The sequence below is a fragment of the Haliotis rubra genome, unplaced genomic scaffold (genome assembly GCF_003918875.1).
Source record: "Haliotis rubra isolate DU_JTF1 unplaced genomic scaffold, ASM391887v1 Scf16, whole genome shotgun sequence".
Classification (NCBI taxonomy): Eukaryota; Metazoa; Mollusca; class Gastropoda; order Lepetellida; family Haliotidae; genus Haliotis; species Haliotis rubra.
In genome coordinates, this window is record NW_025765558.1 from 3355615 (window position 1) to 3371061 (window position 15447).

The following is a 15447-nucleotide window of genomic DNA, read 5'->3' on the forward strand; positions in this document are numbered from 1 at the left end:
TCTGTCAGTACTTTTAAAAATATTTGTCTGAGTATTTCCCAGCCTAATATTAAAATATTTTATATGACGCTAAAAAACATTGAGAACCACTCAAACCTTTCATATTACAATGATATGTCATGAATAAGTATAGGAATATGAAATAATTCATCGTTAGTTCATAGTGATTCATAACACATGCTCTGTCATCAAATGGCATGGTGACAATCACTGGATTGTCTGGTCCAGACTCGTTTGTATACAAACAACATCATACAGCTGTATTACTACTGAAACAAATATGTAATTTATACTCATGATATAGTCACAATTGTACAATCGACTCTGTTTTTAGCAGAGATTTCTAATGGATGTGGAAAGGGTTTTGTTGCTTCTATTTCTTTGCATGCACTGGTAAGAGTTCAAGTCCGAATGGATCAAATTGATCAAATAGTCAGTTTGATCAATCACACGTATACAGTGAGAAAGTTAGCAAGCACACTGTTATAATACATTCATCCTATTATTGTACTGTTTGGATATACATATACAATCTACGTGAGAAAAATGAGCCATGCAAATTTGAAAATAATATCGGATGAATCATAAACTTTCAATGAGACAGTGAGTTGGAAGGTGAGAGAGTTTGTCTCGATGTGACATTTCCCAGGTGTATCAAAGTGTGAGCTCAATGCGTCTTGTCACCTGGGGTACAGGGGGTAGTCACGAGAGCAGTGATGCCGGCATGTATTGTCACTGTAATGGCTCGCTACAAGTCCATCACAAGCTAGCCGACTCAGATTGTCATCTAATAGCTCGTCCGACAAGCATCGCCGACAAACTTCACACAGTCTTCGTGGGGTCAGTGATTTCCGTAAATGCGTCGCTAGATCCTGCCTGTCTTCTCTTCTCCCAACACACCTATCTTGTTGTCGTCTAAGGCTAATAGGCCTAAACGGGTGTCTCTGCACTCGATAACCTTTCCCATACTCACCTCCGACTTTAAAAAGATGACTTACTATGGGGATGGTTGAACAGATACACAGGTATTATCTCGTTAGTGTACAGGTGTCTGTCAGGTCACTGCTGGAGAAAATTGGCTACATTGACTACGAAGATCAATTTTTTGTGCACGTTAAGCGACAAAAGTAGGCTTTATAGTATAATGATGTTTCTGGGATGAATTCCAAAACTGTTACGTGTCCAAGTCCCATCACTGGGAATCACTTGGGGGAAACAAATCGGAATTAACACATATATCTGTTTTTGCTGTCTGAATAGGGTTTCACGAGCTCGGCTGATTCTCTGTGTGAGTGTGTGGAGGTGTCGGACAGTGCGTTGTGACGAGGCATTGTACGCAACACACCAACTGCAGTTAGGACATTGTTGTATGCTTGTATAGTAATCGTATTAACTACCATAAGGAACCACATTAACTTTTTTACACACCTTTTCCCAATTTGTTCATGAGATGGCAAGACAGCAATGCTGAACAGCCGGAGCACTAGACCTGTTTGGTTATTGTATAATTTGAATATATATCTCGTGAACTTTTATTAAAGTTTATTTAAGAATTTGAAAGTGTTTTATGCCGTAATAATGCATCATATAATCCTTAATATAATCCTTTATAACGTTTTTATCTCGTAGGTGCAAAGCTTGCTGTTGTATAGGATGCTTTGAAATAAGGGTATAAAGTAAACAAACGAATTGATGTTATGTCGTCTTATTCAAGCTGTGTAGTTTCCTGAAAAAAGTAGTAGCTTGAAGCTCTGCAAATGGCAGGTGAATGAGCAACTTCTTTGAAATACCTTGTCTGTCTTTTACATTTTTTTTTACATTTTTTTATTTCAATCAAAGAGGAATAGAGGTTTATGAAATATGTGTGGAAAGCATGGTGAAGAGTTCATCCTGTATCAGACAGGGATTCTGGTTACTGCAGGGCATCAGCTGATTCCTGGTGGATGAGGCGAAATTGGAAGTCGAGACTATTTCGCTTCTACCACGATGTGTATGCTGCTTCTATGAATCCAGGGCTGTGGGGTAGCCTTGTTGTTAAAGCGTTTGCTCATCACACCAAAGACCCAGGTTTGATTCCCCACATGAGTACAATGTGTGAAGACCATTTCTGGTGTCCCCGCTGTGATATTGCAAGAATATTGCTAAAAGCGGCATAAGCTAAATTCACTCACTCACTTGTATGAATTTGGATCTATGCCGGTTTATGCAGTTTAACATGGTTACCCCACTCAGTTTAACATGGATACTTAACCCACTCAGTTTAACATGGATACGCCGATCAGTTTAACATGGATATCCCACTCAGTTTTATATGGATACCTCACTCAGTTTAACATGGATACCCCACTCAGTTTAACATGGATACCCCACTCAGTTTAACATGGATACCTCACTCAGTTTAACATGGTTACCCCACTCAGTTTAACATGGATACCTCACTCAGTTTAACATGGTTACCCCACTCAGTTTAACATGGATACCCCACTCAGTTTAACATGGATACCTCACTCAGTTTAACATGGATACCCCACTCAGTTTAACATGGATACCCCACTCAGTTTAACATGGATACCCCACTCAGTTTAACATGGATACCCCACTCAGTTTAACATGGATACCTCACTCAGTTTAACATGGATACCCCACTCAGTTTAACATGGATACCCTCACTCAGTTTAACATGGATACCTCACTCAGTTTAACATAGATACCCCACTCAGTTTAACATGGATACCTCACTCAGTTTAACATGGATACCCCACTCAGTTTAACATGGATACCCCACTCAGTTTAACATGGATACCCCACTCAGTTTAACATGGATACCCACTCAGTTTAACATGGATACCCCACTCAGTTTAACATGGATACCCCACTCAGTTTAACATGGATACCTCACTCAGTTTAACATGGATACCCCACTCAGTTTAACATGGATACCTCACTCAGTTTAACATGGATACCCCACTCAGTTTAACATGGATACCTCACTCAGTTTAACATGGATACCCCACTCAGTTTAACATGGATACCCCACTCAGTTTAACATGGATACCCCACTCAGTTTAACATGGATACCCCACTCAGTTTAACATGGATACCCCACTCAGTTTAACATGGATACCCCACTCAGTTCAATGTGGATACTCCACTCAGAATAGTGACTCACCCACCTGGTCATTTTATCCCCTTAACACCGAGAGCCAGACAGGTTAATTCAGAGTTCCATCTTTAATCATATTTCTCTATGACGATGTTGGGAATTGAACCACAGACTTTCTGTGCTCACCTGCAGATGCTGTATCCACTACACCACCGAGGTTTAATAATATTATTAGGAATAATGATGATGATGATGACAATAATAACCATAATAAGTATGATAATGAAATGGTACTCTGCCTAATCCAGGTGAAGGGCTTCCCAATGATGTGTGGGACATATGTGCGTAGTTTCAAGATGTTGCCCTATTGTTGCCTTTGTTGGACTTTACAAGGATTATTTGCAAAATGGGAATCTGGAATTAATTACATATGGGTGGTCTCTAGGTTGGATTGAATTCTTCTGGAATCTTCAAACTATCTGTAATTATTAAGTTGAAAGGTCCTCCCTGGAATACTTTCGGAGATTACTGGCGTTGATACTCTTGCTCCCCACCCCCAACAGTGATGGTCAATCCCTAATAATGTCATCAAACAAGACAAGATGTCCACTTCAAAGTGGACAGTCATCTCAAGATTGTCCTCAAAATCCTTTCTCTAACAGTGTGTTCAAACCTTTATCATTGCCCCTTGCTAAATACATCTAATAGCTTCTTACTCAACTCTACCCAACCCCAATTGTTGGGGTGTGTGGCCCTCAGGGCAGAAACACCCCAACTGGGGCCAACATCAGAAGACGAGGGTAATCCTTGGGTACGGACACCTGCATGGCCTAGTGTGTGTAATGGCTCCTGTCAGCGTGTTAGTCAACTGTGTGGCTTCGTATATCTGACTGGTTGATACACCTTCGTATCAACCACTCAGACAATACGATATCGTAACAATCGCTTCCAAAGATTCTTGGACACGCCTGCAAAGATGATTGTTTGTTCATGTGTCAAGGGGCTTGAAAAGGATATAAGGGACAATAGATCTTCCTCTCAGCGAAGAAAGCTGCGTCAATTTGTTGGACATCGGAGATCAGATTTGGGGAGACGTTTGACACACGTCATTATGATTGCAGTGGAAAGACTACAATGATGCATTGCTAATGCAGGTTCAAGGAAATAGCGATGATACCTGTATTAGCCTATATTTCCTCCCATTCTGACAACAACAGACAACAAATGAAACATGGAATCTACATAATCAGACATAATGATAGTCTTAACACGTATCATTCCTTTGTAATCTCGATGTCTCCAGCTCGAAAGTTTTGTCAAATATCCAGCAGGCTGCAAGATGTTGTGGGAAAAGCTTTGTGTTTTGCAAGTATCCCCCCACCCTTAAACCTTGGATAGGATTACTTCGAAGTTTGTCAAATTGATAAAAACACATTTGACATATGAAAGCATGTCACTGGTTTCAAGGATTCAGTTTTAGACAGGCTTTGTCGTGTGAGGTATCATAGACATTTGTACAAAACAAAATAGAAAATGAATACCAATTTGAAGATCTTATCTTACTGCACCGGTCAAAATTGTTAGAGACATATATATTTTGCCATGATGTCAAATATTTCTCACATTAGTAAGATCCTTGAAGCAAACATCAACCGAGAAGATTATACAGTATATAAAAGTTGTTTTCAGAGCGTACAATAAGAAATGGTCTGAAATCATAGCTCTAAATTACAATGCAAAAATATTTCTTCATCTCCATCCATCACCACATATGCAGTGAAGTTAAATCATTTTAACCCTTACACTTCTTAAAGTTAGAAAGATCTTATCAATTGTAGGCAGCTTTATGACCAAAGACTTGAAGTCACAAGGATGCTTGTGATTTATCAAAAATATGATTTTATGATACAAAGACGCAGAAAGAATATTAAATTGAATCTGATGCATAGACATCAGCCTCCAAATGGTTAAATGAAACCCACACGCATTCAGATTGATGACTAATGCATCAGCACATCTTTAAGTTGTGATAAATTTGAGGAATGTCTTAAGTAACCTTTAGATATAAAGCCCACACTTTAAGAAAAACGACTAAAAGGTGGTGATGGAGAAATGAAAGTTAATTGTGAGTACCCAGGTGTCAGCTTGGGATGTCACCCAAATATGACAAGATGAGCTCTGTATAAAATTACACATAAAATTTTATGAAACCATGTATAAAGGATCAAAGATAGCGTGAAACTGATCAAAGACGACTCCCTGGATCATATCACCTGATTTTGTTTACCTCTCACCCTCCTACCATCAATAGTAACTTTAAGGGTGCTACGCCGGCCTTGTCACTACACCGACAAACAAAAGTTGTGAAGTTGCAATGTGACTAACCTTCTAACTGCTCCTCGGTTGAATGGTTGTCTATTATTCTCCTACCCAGCACAATACCATCACACGCCCTAATCACGGAAATTAAGAATCCCTTAGCTGAGTTCATCCCAACTTTCATTTATCTGGCTTCTTATACGAACAACAAGCACGAAGTGTTTGTCATCTGACAGAGGATTTCGCACCTCAATGAAAAGACGACCCTTTGCTGCACGGAGACTGAAATTGTTTGGAGGATTAGGGGATGAGAAGCAAACCTCACAACACCCTGTCTATGCTCGTTCAACAGGTGTTTTCTCTTTGATCAACTTGTACCCCCATGAAATATCTACCTGTTGACGAGGAGACACAGGTGAAACATTCTTTTTATACATAGGTGTTGTAAACTTTGTAGAATGAAATAGAAGTATTATGTATTACTGAATATTCCCTTGGGAGTGATTCAGAGGTGTGGATATCTTAGCTCTGTTCCAATATTATGTTCAAGTGCATTTTAAAGAATGTTCAGCTCAGAATTCTTGACATTTTGACAGTATTAAGACAGATATAAGCTCATGATACAGTTACAGTTTTGTTTTTACAGGATTTTTCCATTCATCATTTTAAAATTAGAATACTCATACCTTTATACCATTTATTCTGTGACGCCAGAATATTTTCAGGAATTTATTTTATCTGGTTATCATTGCTGAGGCATATCACAGACATTGTCAGAATTTATGATGTGGAATTTTGAGTTATATTTAATTCGATAAAAGAAAGCAAAGTTTTAAAATTTTCAGTCAGACAACCAAAACAGATGTTGAGGTCCATAAGGTTTTCCACAATGGTTATTTAAGTAGGAACCTCAGCTTCATGTTTTAATGTGAAGGTTTGTCTTTTTTCTTAATTTTGAATTCTGTAAATGCTAAACATTACCCATGGTCTATTGGATAGAGAGCATGGAGAACGGACCGTAAGTGGTTCAGTCCCTGCTGTGTTATACCCAAATATGTTAAAAGATGGTAGTTGTTGTTACCTGGTGCTGTGCGTGAACAGGATAAAACTAGGATTGGTTGGCTCGGAGTGTATGAGTGAGGTATTTGTGTTAAACTGCAACATGGTATCTGAGTGGGCAATCTCTTTAAGACAGGCTTGACATTGGGGTAGCCAAATAGTTAAAGTGTCCACTTGTCACGCTGAAGACCCGGGTTCAATTCCCACATAGGTACAACATGTAACGGCCATTTCTGGTGTCCCCCAACGGGATATTGCTGGAATATTGCTAAATGAGGCATACAACCATACTCACTCACTCACTCACTCACTCACTCACTCACTCACTCACTCACTCACTCACTCACTCACTCACTCACTCACTCACTCACTCACTCACTCACTCACTCACTCACTCACTCACTCACTCACTCACTCACTCACTCACTCACTCACTCACTCTTTAATAGTGTAATAATCTTAAACACAATGCTAAACCCCATTTCATGACATTTCTACCAAGTAAGCATTAGGTTGGAAATTAAATAGGAAATACTTTAAGTTAGGAAATGACTATTGTAACAATGACCTGCTGATTCTAATGAAGGTATTTCTGAAACCTGTATACGGCTGTCAAACAGTGACACCTAATCTATCACTATTTGGACAAATTACAATGTTAATCATAGATCATTCATCACTTATTAATATGACACTGTCTCCACGCTTGAGGAAAATTGGAGTATGATCGTAAGCCAAATGGTTTCCAAATAGCAGGAGGATAGCGTGCGACAATATTGATAATAACTGCCACCATTGCCAGCTTTAATTACTGTTTTGTGTCCGAAATAAATATCACACTCGTACTTTGAATGACAAATGCTTCACGCTCCTCCTTACTAGGTCCATGTGATCGTCCATGTGACCTTTGCCAGGACGACGCTTCATCACCCATGGTAGTCGCAACGGACGAGCTCGTTAACACTTTCGTAATGAGTTATTAATTTTAACTGATCAAAGAGATACGCAGAGTGTCTCGGTCTCAGGAGAGTTCTTCGAGAGATATATTCTAACCCATCTCATTCAGGGTGCCTAATTAATGCAATCGGCAATGAGAGATGGGACTTGCTTTCCCCTGTTGCCATCGGTCTTTGGGAAACGGGGTTAAACTCCTGCCTTCCGATGTATCTATTTCTTTTCAAGTATCAAATAAAGTGCCTGCATAAATTCATCTGTGAGAAAAACGCTTTAATACTCCAACTCCTCAGAGAGTGGATGGCCAGTTAGAATCGTCCATCAAATTGACAATTGATTAAATTAATTTGAAAGATACCATGTTGGAATTATCCTGTGGATGTATGTTGGTAACAATTATGGTCAGTGTTGTATTAATCGTTGCTTTTATGGTACACTGCTTTTAAAAAACTTATTTAGTTCATCTTGACCTAGCTTCATGTCTTTTGACATGGACTTTTAGTCATACCCTCCATGCCTTTCATGCTGGAAATTGACTACTACACAGCCGAATTATAGTTACGTACAAGTTAATTAAAACATAATTCTTAAAAGGAGTTCGTGAATTAAAGAGAACTTAAATCCCTTTGAGCTGAGGCAAGGATGCTATGCTCTCATATCTGTTTGAGAGATTTTGCTAGAAATAGATACTACTTACCACATACTACTAATATATGTACTTGTGTTTCAGTCACTAAACTGACTTTTAGTTGCACTTAAGACCCTGTCATGTATATCATATTTGTGAAACGTTATTAATACAGCTCACCAAATGTTGTGTGTAGAATAAATGATATTTTCTTTAATTACACATTTGTTCAGGAACAAAGTAGTCATCTTTTATCAAATAAATGTCCCCTGTGTTGAGTTGTATATATGTCTGAAGACGCTGTGAGGCTGCTACATTAGAGCTTTTGATATTAAAGTTGACTTTTATTTTTGCTTCTTATTTCATCACTCTTCTTATTAAAATAATTCAATTAACAGTTTCAGATATTTGTCACTAAATGATATTTTACGATATGACAGTAATCAACCATGTTTATGTACTAATTCCGAACAGCTTCATCAGTCAAGATAAATTAAATTCATGTCCAAATTGAGTGAATGTGTTTTACTGTTTATATTAAATATTGTGAACTTTTTTAGTGAATACTGTGTTAATTTAGGTTGCTTAGAGATAAAACTTGATTTGCAATGCATTTATCAAGACTATCACGTACTAGTCAATGTCAGTTTGGAAAAACATGTCCATGAAACTAACTTTACAATTAAATACCCTTATAAAAATCTGATCTGTTGTTTTCATGAATGAGTTTATTCCATTCCCAATTGCTTCATATCTTTTCAAATAAAAATTGGTTTTCATGGAAATTCATGACTAGTCCCACGTATGAGAGGGAATTAATTATGAACTTGGAGGCAGGTGGGCGAATTATGGAAAATATTACCAAGATAGAACGGTAATTGATCCCCGAATCCTGCTAATTTGTTGATAGTTGAGAATTAATCAAAGAAACACGACGAGAGGCTTGACATGTCCCGTGAAATGATGAATTGCCCTCAGCTATTGTTCAAGTCAGCTGAGCCAGATCTGCCGATTCTGGAGGAGCAGACACTCGATGCTTAAACGCCTGACTCGTCCCAGTCTGTCCCAGATTTAGCCAATCACAGCTCTCGATTTCTCCATGCCAATTGTAGCTTGTTGTCATAACATTGCTGTGATTCATCTAATTTGCAATATTTAATGAAATCTACAAGTGTTTAACTGGGGGTTATTTTGTCACGGACAGCCAGTGCTGCAACCATTCACGAGATAAGGTACAGATACTCTCCGTCCTCATCTGTATTCTTTTCTTGTATATGTACGTATTGGGTTTTACATTTTCGTTGAAATCCTTTCAGGAACTATGTTGTATGTGTTTGTATTCTCATGAAAGTCTTTTTAGAGAAATATTCGGAGATTCTTTCACTGTTTATGCCGTCTAGGAAAAACTGTCAGAGTTGTTCCATGTTTTTTGTTTCTAAAACATTTTTGTGATTGTTCTGTTGTAGATATCTGTACAAATATTTGTTAGTTTTTAACTTATTAAAATTTAAAAATACATTTGATATTTGAAGATGATTCATCAACACATGGTCAGGATATTGTAGGAATCTTACAATGGACTCAGCTTTTAACAGAGATTTATTGTGATTTATTGTGATTATTGAAATTGCTATGTTGCTTGTATTTATTATAATTGATAGATTTATTGCTTTCAGTATAAAGAGATTGGCTGATTATACAATCATTTGAGGAAAATGTTTACAAGCTTGTACTCATCTTCAACAATCCTGATAGATTTTAATGATTATCCTTTCATTAAATTTACGCCTATGATTAATTTACGGCCGATGGGTTGGAGTTATATTTTTTCAGATTTTTTTTCAAGTAATAATATATTTCGAGGGAGGTAATTTGAACAGCATCATGACATCAGCTCAAAAAGTGTCCCCTAACGCAGGATAAAGTAGTCATCATCTTTGATCTTTTAAAGCATCGTTCATTGCGTAATATAAAGTTAAATATTAAAGAAAATGTTTGACAAAATGCATTTTATATTATTTTTGAATGATACAAACTGAGCGAGAGAGTGCAATAGTGTATAAAAGATTATACCATATCTTTTAAGACATTAACACCTATATCGCACTCTACGCCAATGTGCACATGCCGGTTGTTGTCGCTACGTTTTTTTGCACAGTATCAAAACACAAGTCATCAGCCAGCAACAGGCAGCAGCACATAGTGGATGTAGTTTGAAAGCCTGGGAAAATTACAGGTTGTTAATTTTGGTAAATTTGCTACAAAATATTGACATAGTTTGTTCTATTTGCTTGTTTTTTGTTTCAGCTGGTGGATGACTGTGGTAAGGTAAAGGGCTGGGTGGACGCGAGCAATCCCGGGTCCGGTAATTGGATGAAGTACATCCGTGGTTCCGAAGACAGGAATCAAAGAAATTTGATGGCAGTTCAAGTCGACGATCAGGTAAATAGAATTTTTAATTTTTTGAAATGTGTTGTTTTTGAGTGTTTGATGTTAATATGGTGATTAAACCATATATGTGACGATGTTTGAATATGTGACAATCAAACGTGACATGGTTATTACAGATTATATAGGATTATTAAAATACATGTATTAAATATTAATACACGATTATCACATGTATGGTAGGAATGGGGGAATATGACTTTTTGAATTTTTGTCTTATTTTATTAAATCAAAAACAACCAGAAAAAAATGAATCTTGAATTTGCATGTAAAATATGAAACAAAACTTTTCTTCAAAACTGAAATGTGAATAATACTTTTTAGTAAAATTAATTCAGGACTATTATTTCATTTTTTTTTATTTTTCCTTTGAAGAAATGTGTAAACGGTACTGCTGTTGATTCCGACACAATAAAGTGAATAGTTCTGTGCATATGTGCCAGAATCTCTTACAATGGTTGAGTCAAGGCAGTTGGAGATTGATTATGATTGATATACAATGGCTAGGAGCCGCAGGATAAGTGACTTGTCTTCCATTGGTCAAAGTATGACAAGCTGTTTATTCCAAGTCTACTTTTATTGTTGACAGATGTCTGTTGAAATGAGTAGGACTCTAAGTGCATTTGTGTATCACAACGATTATGTATATTAAATTATTTCCTCATAAAATGGATACACAATTGAAAGAGCAGTTCGAAGAACAGATACATTGTATTTGTGGGTCTTAATGAAATGGATATACATTTTAATGAGTGGTTGGTAGAATTGATACATATTGGTATAGTGAGTAGTTGAATGGATACATGTAGTTATGAGCCTTTAATGAAATTGATACATATTTTTATGACTGGCTGGTAGAATTGATACATACTTTTATGAGTGGTTAGTTGAATTGATACATATCTTTGATGGATGTTAGAATCTTTTGAGATATTAGTTTATGATTATTTTTTTCATATTGGTCAATTAGGGGAAATAAAACAGTTGATTGTTTTCTCACAAGCCTTTGATAGCATCACCACATGCAATACAGATGAGCCAGAATCTCTCTCTCTCTCTCTCTCTCTCTCTCTCTCTCTCTCTCTCTCTCTCTCTCTCTCTCTCTCTCTCTCTCTCTCTCTCTCTCTCTCTCTCTCTCTCTCTCTCTCTCTCTCTCTCTCTCTCTCTCTCTCTCTCTCTCTCTCTCTCTCTCTTTAAGGTATATATAGGTATATATTGAATTGGACCCAGTTACTCTCTGTTTTTATAGATAATATATATAGTGATATACAGATATATATTCTCTCCACACCCACGTGTCACCCCTGTAGCCCTCTCTCTATTCTCTCCACATACACGTGTCACCCCTCTAGCACTGGCCATCATGATGATGAGATCAATTATGTAGATCATCACATCTCGTCTTGTCTGAGGTGCTGAAATTGAAATTGATTGGCACACCTCCTGAGGTGCAACAGATGGTTGTGAACATCAATAACAGTGGCCCTTTCTTCACTTCCACATAAAACTCACAATTTTCCATGTTCTACTGTTTACCAAAACAGAATTCCTCCTTTGGTCCAGTTTTCATTATACATGGTGGTGGTGGGTGGGAGAGAAGGGGATCACGAGGCCCAGCCATTTAAGGTGGTGCAATTCACTGTGGACTTGCGTCCAGTATGATCAACCATTTATGACAAACATTTGAATAGTTATTCAAAACATTAATGTTTAGTTTGCTTACATCTAAATATTTTTTTATAGTACATTTAACACAAAATGAATTCATTAAGTATCATGTTATGTAGATGATTTTATTAACTTTATTACATCTCACCATAAATTTATCCAGCATGTCTAAGGACAATTTATCAAACAATCATGTATTTCAAATGAATGAATGATTGAATGAATGAATGAATGAATGAATGAATGAATGAAGAGAAGGAGGGATAGAAGACGAGAGAGATTTACCATGTCAAGAAGAATGAAACCTCCCTTGTGACACTCGATACAGTAATCAGTAATTACAAGGCGCCACAAAACTAAATAAAATATTTCCTAAATTCTAACAAATATGGTACATACCATGAAATAAACAATTAAAAGCTAAACACAACAAAAGCTTATTTTAATGCAAAAAGTATGATTAAAGCTAAACACTGCAACATTTTAATACAAGTTTGATTAAAGCTTACAAAATGTATGATTAAAGCTTAACACTGCAACATTTTAATACAAGTTCAATTAATGCTTATGAAAAGTGTGATTAAAGCTAAACGCTGCAACATTTTAATACAAGTTCGATTAAAGCTACAAAAAGTATGATTAAAGCTACACTACAAAAAGAAACTTAATAAAGAGCGAAACCTAGACTGTGACACTGACAAATACATATTTCAGTTTATCAAGATGTTTAGAAACCTTATTATATATGTGTCTAGTGATCTTTTTCGGAGTCTGTTTTTATCTGAAGGTTATGAACCATTTAAAGAAAATCTATATTTTACTACAGAAGAACATCGGTTCCTATACACAGTTACAACTCATTTCTGCGTTGGCAGATATTAAAATGTGGTAATTTCTCAGCTGTTTGTATATATATTATCCGACTATGAATTATTATCACTACACTTCTACTATAAATAATCCCTTATCAAGATGTCACCACTCAATAGTAGTTGTCAGGGGACAATTATCTCCTTCTGACAACAGCATGAAAGAGGCCAGCATCTTTCCATCTGTTGCCAACTAAGCCTCAGTACTTTTATATTCGCGATGTTTATGCAGAAATTCGTTGACCAGGCGGTGTGCATCCCTGCTACACTGCATTAAAATTGATACCACATCTTGAATGAGGTTGATAACACGACTCTGGCTGTCGCAGTTTGTCATTATAATGTTCTATTGAGTTGCCGAATCTATATCCATTCATGTGTATGTCTTATTGTTGTCCTTATAGGAGAAGAAACATGTGAGCAATAAATTAAGCAGTTTCAATAGTACTTACAAACTGGTGTCACACGTGTTGTGATAGCTTGTTAGAGTGACGATAGCATCTCATAAACAAATTACATTGATGCACCAACATCTTGGCATAAAGATTTTCAATAAGTCATATCCACATTGAGCGAAGAGGAAGACAGCTGAAAATTCTGCTGTACTGAATGATGTAGTCTCCATTGAATATGTACTGTTGGTTTTCTTTATAATATTGTCCACATGACATATTATTGATGATAATTTATGGGTAGTGTTTAAGCTGAAGCATTAATTTTTATCAAAATGTAATTAATGATCTTTACTGGCCATAGATCACATGGTATTATACTGAAATGTGTAATTATTAAATAAATGTGTTTACCTTTAACATCAGATTAATTTAGTAAATTAAAAGGTTTCTGTTAGTGGTTTAGTACGTAGCATTTTTGAAAAAGTGGTTGCAGTTATGTTTATACTTACTGGAGCTGTGACGATATATCATAGCATAGATAATCGTGATACTTTATCTGATGATAAATATATCGATACTTGTGTTCATATCGTGATATGTATCGTTGACTTAAAATTATTATTGTTCACTAGAAATTGACGGTTATGTACAAATTTACACTGTTGCTTGCAATCAAAATATACTATTTTAAAGAAAATAACTAAAGATAGCATATCGTGATATGAATTGAATTGAATCGCATCATTCCAAGATATCGTGATACGTATCGTATCGTAACATTTCCGTATCGTCTCACCTCTAATACTTACAACAGTGTACAGTCAGATTGAGCTAAATGTAATAAATGTAATACTTGGAGAAGGGTAGCCTAAACTGAAACATCTCATGTAATAATTGCTAACAAATACTAAATTTATTAAAGAATCAGTGTATGCAGGTTGGTTCTCAGAGCCACTTCTGGACTCAATAAATACTCTCTGAATATACATGAAAATTTACTGGACACTTGAAACAAGTATAATTTCTGTTGTAACTCTGTGTGTGTTCATCATCAATGATTTGCCTGCTCACCTCAACCACCACAACCATGACAGGCCACCCCGATTGAGGTCGGTCTCTCACATCTCGTCACAGCTTGACTTTGACTATCAGTGTTGTCATATTAACTCTTTTATTACGATCTGACAACTTTCCCACAATGTGTGTGAATAAATGAAGCGTTTCTGTGTTGATACCATGTCCCCCCTCCTCGGTAGCGCCCCCTGGTGGTATTGTCCCCTTCAGTCTAATCCTCCACCCACCCGACACGTCAGGCAACTCTCAGCTGTGACCAGGTCCTCATAGTCTTGTGATGGTCAATATCGTGGCACTCCTGACACGGCATTCTGGGAAGGGATGACTTGGTGGCAGAGGGAAATAATAGGATGAAATTATGTCAGTTGTTGCGGTAATTTAATTTACCACCCATATTGGCCGTGGAAGTGTGGGAAAAAGTGGCGACAGACAGTGGTTCTATTTCGGAGGTTCTCTGCCGGCGTTGTTGTGATTCTTTATAATGATAAATTCCTTCACCCTTGAATGATCGTATTACCCACATTTGTATCAAATCTGTTTAATTTAAATACTTTATACGGGAGTCGTCTGCACTGTATGTAAGCTGTTGAGTGATATGCTTCATAATACCTATATTCTGAATCATTTTGGAGACACATGGTGGATGTTTTGTAATGTTAAGCAAAATGGCGCCTACCCACCTAGGTTAATAGTGAGTGAGTGAGTGAGTTGAGTTTTACGCCGCACTCAGCAATATTCCAGCTATATGACGGCGGTCTGTAAATAATCGAGTCTGGACCAGACAATCCAGTGATCAACAGCATGAGCATCGATCTGCGTAATTTGGAACCGATGACATGTGTCAACCAAGTCAGCGAAACTGACCACCCGATCCCGTTAGTCGCCTCTTACGACAAGATAGTCGCCTTTTTATGGCAAGCACATGGGTTG

The 15447-nt window shown here is 37.0% G+C and overlaps 1 protein-coding gene across 6 annotated transcripts in view; it reads left to right on the forward strand.

The window, feature by feature from the left end:
* The window catches only part of LOC124271401 (histone-lysine N-methyltransferase PRDM16-like), a 137222-nt gene that overhangs the window by 101369 nt on the left and 20406 nt on the right, over window positions 1–15447 (forward strand). For all 6 annotated transcript variants that reach the window (XM_046706544.1, XM_046706546.1, XM_046706543.1 and 3 more), the window contains one exon: window positions 10371–10505. In XM_046706544.1, coding sequence (XP_046562500.1) covers window positions 10371–10505 — 135 coding nt within the window. The remainder of the gene's footprint in view (window positions 1–10370; window positions 10506–15447) is intronic.